Source organism: Glandiceps talaboti, chromosome 8 (genome assembly GCF_964340395.1).
Source record: "Glandiceps talaboti chromosome 8, keGlaTala1.1, whole genome shotgun sequence".
Lineage (NCBI taxonomy): Eukaryota > Metazoa > Hemichordata > Enteropneusta > Spengelidae > Glandiceps > Glandiceps talaboti.
The window spans coordinates 15798549-15806961 of NC_135556.1; the positions used below are offsets into that span (position 1 = coordinate 15798549).

Sequence of the window (8413 nt, forward strand, 5' to 3'; positions counted from 1 at the left end):
AAGAGTTGAGAGTGCGATTGTTTTATGTACAATAGTTTATTGGTATTACACTTTGAAGTACCCATGAAAGAATACTTGCCCAATATAACCAGTGGGTCTATTCCGTTGAAATTAGCATAGGTACGTTATAGTGACAGGAGACAGGCTAGCTGGCCCGCTGGATCATTGTTTTTAGATTTTTTATCACAGCATAGACAGGTGTATTATAAAAGCTGCCCAACATACAGTGAATTGAGTATGGGAGTGTCAGTACTATAGAAAACAGAACTGTAAAAGTATTGGGCGTCTTGCACATCACCATCATCATCATCATCATCATCATCATCATCATCATCATCACAACAACAACCCCACCCCCAAAGAATCCCAAACAAAAACAAAGCAAAAAACAACCCAACATCATAATCACCACCACCACCACCACCACCATCATCATCATCATCATCATCATCATCATCATCATCATCATCATCATCATCATCATCATCATCATCATCATCACCACCATCATCAGCTGAAAAAACTCATAGCAATATATATATAGACACTTTCTAACTGAAGAATTTTTATTTTTACTTACATGTAAAATTATGTGCAATTCACATATGGAAGGTAGATGTTGCCCAATTCAGACCATAACATTCGAAAGGGTATTTCAGTGATGACTTTACATTGCTACAACCATAAAACTATTCAGATGTCTAAGATATAAACTACTGAAGTAATCTAAAATTATCACCTATAAGTTCCAAATCTGGACAACAAAGTGTCGTAGCTCTTAACTGTATAAGTAGGAAGTAGTATTTCAGTGTTATAATGACAACGTTTGACGTACACACACACACACACTGTCCTCGCACATTTGCTGCATTATGAACTGACTGCGCATAAGAAAGCGTCCTCCTTGTGAAAATGGATTTGAACGTAAATATTTAGCTTGGTTGTACCAGAAAATAAGTACAATGGATGCAATAATTATTATAGTGATCTACCTTTCACAAGAGAGAACTGCCTTGAGACTTGACCATAACAGATGGAAGTTTAAGATTGATATTCAACTGTATTAAATCATTAAAAAAAATCAAAAGGAGAGATATTTGTTGCTACACGATTTTCAAGTTTGCAAAATAAATCACGGATATTCACATTTCGAAATGATCGAACATGACAGATGACCATTAGTATCTTAATAATCTACAATTACATGTATATTACATTATGTTATATTCATTGGACTAAATGCAGTATGACTACCAATATTATGATTATCGTATGTCCAGTATTTTTGTAGACTATGTTTGGATTCAGACTGCGATAGTCAAGTGGTCTGAAGTTGGGATTAATAGCTGCGTCCAAACATGCAATATTTGATTGCTGTATTCTTGCAATCTGGATGTATACATTTAGTTGTGGCTGTCACCTCGACTGGTTGCTCTAATGGGTAACACAGCGATTTGGCACCCATTGATGGAGCACCAGGCTCGATATCTTGATCCCTGTGTTAAAGTTGGAAATATAAACAACATGATCAATTAATTGTTGTGAACGCAAAACTATTGGTAAAATATTTCATTGGTGTAAAATTTATTGACAAACTCCACTTTCACCCAATCATTCATGTTCAGCTGTTAAGATGACTTACAGAAAAAAAATCTTGTTTAAGAAATTGTGAGATTGGAGTTTTGTACTGAGTTGATTCTTCCATGATAAAATCTTTTCGTTAATTTTGTTGAGACTTACTTTGCACTACCCTTCTTTATTCGTTCTTCGCATGGGATTTCGCCACAGAATGGTGCCATGATCAGCTGCTCAAGAGAAAGAGAAACATATTATTCAATATATTAGTTTGGGGCAAGGATAAGCTATGTTTCTATATTTGAAGGTGTATCCTTGTGCAATGAAGTAACCGTTCATATCCATCCGCAAACATAGAATTTTATCCTCTCTATATACATCCGACCTTTTGTCACAGACAAACACTTTGCAATCTCACAAACGATTGAGTACTCGACCGATGTCACCAACTACACAGGCTATTTTTATCATCTTTGGAGTGAAACTTACATTTTTCTGGTCAAGAAAAGTACAGAACTCGTTCCAATCTGTAGTCACTTTCAAATGTTCATCACGTTGTTTCTTAGCCCTGCAATAACAAAGAATAGTAATCTTATTCAAATGCTATAGTCATACACTATGTTCGACAGTTAAATCAAAGCACATGGCAGTAGAAACGTTAACACAACACAATTGTCCGTTCTGATTTTTGTACAAGTTCAACTGAGAGAGGGAAATAATAAGATAAACTGAATGATGATCTAAGTGTTTGAGTGTTTTAACCTTGAAGAGGGACCTCACAGGTCAGTATCAATGTCTGACTGGCCATTTCTATGTCATATATATGAGATAAATATTCATTACTCACGATAACTCTATGGTGTAATAAGATAAAGATAAGACTAGAAGATGTATCATTATTTTTTAAACCTAAATACTTGTATATATCTTCACTCTGATAGTACAAAGTACATATGTATCTGAAATGCCATATTAACCACCGAAACTCACTTTTTAAAGAGGTTGTCTTGTATATCTTCCAGCAATGACTTGATCTGCTCAACAGCTCTCTCTTCGGACAGCGTAAACCTTTTCGCCAGTATCTCGACGTACTGCAACAAACTGCTTCTGCTTCAAGTCCCGTGGTCCCAGTTCTATACGTATGGGCACTCCCTGTCAGAAAGCAAATTGATATAAGTATTGCATATTCACTTCATGTAGTGAATGCACCACAAGATACACAAAACTTAAACAGGGCGATGTAGTAAATCAACTTAGCCTCGGCTTTCCTTTTACAATTTCGAGTCACACATACAACATTAACTCTATGATTATGAAAGATAGTTTGATTATGATTAATAGTCAAAAAACACCATCTAACCTTTAACTCCCAATGATTGAATTTCCAGCCTGGAGAATAGTTATCTCGGAAATCACCCTTGGCTTTGATATCAGCATCGCTGAATATTTTTACGTACTGCTGACACTTTTCCATCAACTCTTTCTTGTCATCTTCAGATAGTGTTGCAGTGATGCCACATGGTACAATGATGGTCTACAAGGAGAACAATTAAAGAAAGGTCATTAAGATACAGTTGTTGGGGAGTAATAATATTCTCCAAAATTTACAAACATCCTGCGAAATAACCATAATACTAAACCCTGAGTAATGGAATACGTGCTGCTGAACAAAGACAGTTTGAGGATACACAGAAGGGTGTGGACAGCTTGTTTAGAAAAGTTTCACTGTTTAAGTTACATGTATGGGGACGAAGAAAATCATACGTGTACGTCCTTTTAGACTCACTCTAGTAGTACATCCGTCTACAACATTTTATGGAGGATGGGAGCATTACATGTGAAATTAAGGCACTAACCTGTACGCATGCAACTCTTGGTGGTAATACCAGGCCCAGATTATCACCATGTACCATACAAACCACACCGATGGTACGAGTTGTCACACCCCAGGAGTTCTGATGTACATATTCGTGTTTGGAAGGCTGAAAGAACACAAAGAATTTTTGAAATTTTCGAATCAAGCAAATGCTGATGTAAAAATCACCCAAGACCTGGTACCACCTACATGTAAATGTTACAAAGCATAAATTTTGCCATCTCTCTCATCGTTTTGGAAATACATGATAAACAATGACAACTAACTGGCTATCTTAATACAAGCTATCTAATTAAATGAACTATCTGTTGTTTTTGGTTAATATAATAGTTTGTGTTAAATTTTGAAAAGTTATAGCTCCCTTGAAAAAAGCGTTGAATGGCACGTAGTCTCACCTGTGCTGGATCTTCAAATGTAATGTCGAACATCTTAGAGAAATTCTGCCCAAGGTGATGAGACGTTGCACCCTACATTTTATAGATAAAGGAATGTGAGTACGATTTGATTTATAACAACAGAAGTCTATCAAATTTAAAGTTAATAAACAACAATATTCTTCTTCTTCAAACTTGTTCAAACTTGCTTTGCCTTAAGCAAACAATAGAGGCAAAGTTATGACCTAATTAAACAAGAATTCGAAGGGGATTGTATTCCAGCCAGTGCTAGTCACTCTGTAACCAGTGACATTGAACATTGAAGAATCGAGTGTCAATCAACGGAGCAAGTTACCTGGATAGCCCTACCATTGGCAGATATGTATGCTTCGACAGTGGTTGTGAAATCACCTCCGGCAAACTTTTCCTTTTCTGTTTTCTCTCCCTTGACCACTGGAATGGCTAATAATTCCTCATACAACTTGGCATAGAAGTCAAGGATGGTATAAACTTCTTCCACGGCATCTGCACGATTCGCCCAGGCTGTGTGACCCTCTTGCCATAGAAATTCACGTGTTCGCAGGAATGGTTGTGGGTGCTTAAATTCCCATCGCTGTCAAATACAAAAGCGTATTTTTTATGCAAACGGAAAATATGTGAAATATCAAAATAAATCAAAAGAAAAAAAATCACTAGCTAGTCTTTCTACACAATTACCATAATCTGTCATTTATTAGATATCCTATAATTTTTGTACCCACAAACGTGTAAGATGGTCAAAGAACTTAATTTATATACTCTTCAATTACAACAATTACATGGGTTAGGGCATATAGGCTTGCAAAGCCGCCGAAGTAAACCAGATATGCAAATATTGTGTGTAAAGGCTCGTGATTTACTTTAAGTCGAGATTGAAATACTTACCACAACATTGCACCATTGGTTTAATTTCAAAGGCAGGTCTCTGTGTGATTGAACCCACTTTGCATATGCTGGATACATAACTAGAAAGGGTAAGTATTTCAGGTTATTAGTTGAAATCATGGACGTCTCACAATAACATTGCTAAAAATATGTAAAACATATGCAAAATAAATCGTCAACTCTTCGTACGTCTGAAGTCATAAAACATGTAAACGAACAAACAAATAAACAAATAAATGAATAAATAAATAAATAAACAAATAAAACAAACTCAAAATTAATACTGATTACCTGTTTCACTAGTTGGTCGAATAGCAATGGGTTCAGTGAGTTCTGTTGAACCTGATCTTGTTACCCAGGCAACCTAATTATTTGATATACGTCAATAATATTATGATATTAATAAAAAATCAAATCAAATCAAATCAATAAATAATTAAATATATAAAAGATCTGATTTACAGATTCACAATAATTCTTTGTGTATAAATAATGCAAGACCTAATTAGTTCTTGTTAATTCCATAGAGAAGATATGTATAAGTTTCAATAGTCTCAGAATTAATAATATAGTTTTGAGATATAGAGTTCACACAATCGACAGACAGACAGACAGACAGACAGACAGACAGACAGACAGACAGAGACAGACAGACAGACAAGGACATAACGCACCTTTCTCTTATCGAAGGTAAAAATGATAGTACGTGTCCTCATTAAAACTGTTGCCTCAGATGGAATAAAGACGCTGCATACATATATAAATTCCATTAGAATCTTTCATCATTATCATATCGATAAACATTATTCAATTAAAACTTACATCCACAGACAAGGAAAGAAACCTTGAATACTAATTATGACAAATAGTCAGATACATCACCTCTGGAGCAAAGTCAGCAATGTGTGTCTTTTCTCTTTCTAGTGCACTCTGAGATACAAAGATTGGAAAGTAACAGTTTTCGACACCAAGTTTCTTTATCCTCCTATCAAAAAACAATTTGATTTCCTCCCATATATTGTACGCCCAGGGACGCAAGACGTAGCAACCACTGACGTCATAGTACTCTATCATTTCAGATTTGGTGATAACCTATGGAAATGGAATTTGGGGATATAAAGATGGTGGCGAGAGGGAGGGGGATAACAGAAAGAAGGGTAACGAAAAAAGCGGGCGACAAAGAATTCGTTTATGTGCTTTATTCCTTCACCTTTACTATATGATATACAATGTATGTTTAACCATTCAGATGTCTTGAAATAATTGTATGTACGAAAAATCCCATGTGTTGGAACAAATCTTGATGGCACTTATGGTACCTATTGATAAGAAACGTATTGGCAAATTCAGAATAAAATTTGACGAAAGATAATTTCTGTAAATAAAATGAAAGTCTACCTGAGAATACCAGTCGGAAAGATTTTCTTCTTTCTTAGCTTCCATACCCAATCTTGATTGTTTCTTGGCTCCGTCTGTACTTGATTTTTCATATAATGATTTATCAACATTGCTTTTATCAGTTTCATCTTTACCTGGTGGTATAGGAGTATCTTTCTTTTCTTGGTCAGTAGACATCTTACTTGGTTTTACATCTACTGGAGTGTGGTATCCTTAAATAAACAAATGGTGTACGTACGAATTATGAGGACAATTGGGGGCTTTGCTATGGGCCACATTGCCCCATGAGAGTCAGTAGACATGTTTATGCAATTAAGTGAACAATGAATATTCATGACTTTTAAGTGGCTATTACATTCAGTAAAAACGTCATGAAGCTGGTCGAGAACTGCAGTCAGTCCAACTTCAATGACAAACCAATTAGGAGACGTGAACTTGAGATTGGTAAATATGAATAAAGTTGACAATTCCTTTATAGTCTAAACTACGTTAATACTTTATTACCGACGTTTTGACCCCCACATGGGAGATCTTAGAGGGGTGGGGTGGGGTGGGGGCATTTCTTACCGCTGCACTAAGAAACGTGCGTGTAATAACTGTGTTGTCTGTGGAATGAATTACAATTCATGTCAATACTTATTGAATGAAAAGTTTCTGACCTATGGTGTACATACTTGGAAGTCAGTAAAATAAGTTGCCTCAAGGTTAGTATGTAATAAATCATAATAACGATATACGTGTGTAAGTACACTGCCACATAGCTTAAAGGAAGTCATTCAAACTGTTTTACCTCACAACATGAAACGTTTATAGGGTGCTCGGGACATTTCTAAATTGCTAAAAAAATGACCAGTATAAAAAGGAAGCAAACCGGCCTACAGTTATTGTACTGAAATGTGAAGATATTAGTGGACAGGTAAACTGTAATGTATACTCAAGGGTTGTTGACTTCGGCCATATTGTTCAGTCACTCAAACATAAAACGGATATTTTGACAACATTGGTTGAACAATAATTCGTGGTGGTGGTGGTGGTGGTGGTGACAGTGGAGAGGGTTGGGGTTGCGGAAATGATGGTTGGGTTAGTAATACTTTACTATTGACATCGCAGTGAAATCTAAAAGGTCAATTAGTAATTTTTCATTAGTTGGTATAACTATTCCTTACAATTTTACACAGGCTGAAAACGAAACTACACGATATATTTGTTCCATGGGTGACGACTTGGCGAAATAATTCAGTGTTCGTAACATATAGTGAAAAGTAAGATAACGTTTGCAGTATACCTCAACATATACAGCACGATATTAGTTTTTGAGTGTGAATATTTCTGTTTTTATAAACCTGGCATAGGGTAACCGATTTTACCACGAACCAAAAACAGTTGCATCATCAAGTATACATTATACATAGGGGGCAGCATCGCAAACGATTTGGTAAACATAGTAATATGTGAATTGGACTAAGCTGTATATTTCAACATGAAAAATTATCTTATAATATATCATACAGTGAATTCATAAAATAACTATATCAGCAAACAATACAACTGACGTCACAAAAGTGGATAAACTACAATAATTTTTTTAGTAATTCATCAGACCAGAATGCATAAAATCCATAAGGCTAGCTATAAGAACGTTGTCTTCTTGTCGAAAATGTCAAACGTACAGAGATTACACCACACGGGCACTAGTACTGTTATTCGCTTACCTTTGATTGCACTGACTGACAGGGCAGGGCCTCTTCTCAAAACGTTTCGGACTAGGAAAAGTTTAAGTACTGATTCAGAAAAGTTGAGTAACAGTAGTGAGTCGTTCGTGTATCTGATATGAAACCCTTCACTCGTTGTCATTCGTTGCTGACTGGGTAAATCAATTGCTGTTTTATAATCCTGTAAATACTACAGGAAATTAAAGGCATGATCTCAAGTATGAATGCAACTTTGTACGTATAGCTGGCGCTCTTTAAAACTTCAAAAACTTCTGTCGGTGCCAACTCTGTGTAGTCATTGACATGGGTATCTTGACACTTCTGTTAGCAAGATATTTCTATGTTTTTTTCATCTTACCTTTACGAACGTTCGTTCGACGCCATGGAATATTACATTAAATTGGATTTTCGTACTCTAAAATGTGTTATGTTCCTGATAAACCCCTTTGCAAAGAGGGCGTCAAACCAGAGGTGAACTTTTACTTTAAACACATATTCAGCTAATAAATGAATCAAACTGGCATTGTGTTTTCATGAAAATATAGTCGACAAAC

General features: G+C 35.7%; 1 protein-coding gene across 1 annotated transcript; it reads right to left on the minus strand.

Annotated features, from left to right (window-relative positions):
* Positions 1-1339: 1339 nt before the first annotated feature.
* LOC144439257 (bifunctional glutamate/proline--tRNA ligase-like) lies at positions 1340-6324 on the minus strand. Its single transcript, XM_078128531.1, is given in 13 exon segments — positions 1340-1496; positions 1741-1805; positions 2065-2143; positions 2566-2639; positions 2641-2727; positions 2936-3109; positions 3432-3557; positions 3847-3918; positions 4181-4438; positions 4750-4829; positions 5041-5113; positions 5632-5841; positions 6148-6324. Coding segments are annotated over 13 exon segments (1632 nt in total).
* Between the last annotated feature and the right edge of the window lie 2089 nt (positions 6325-8413).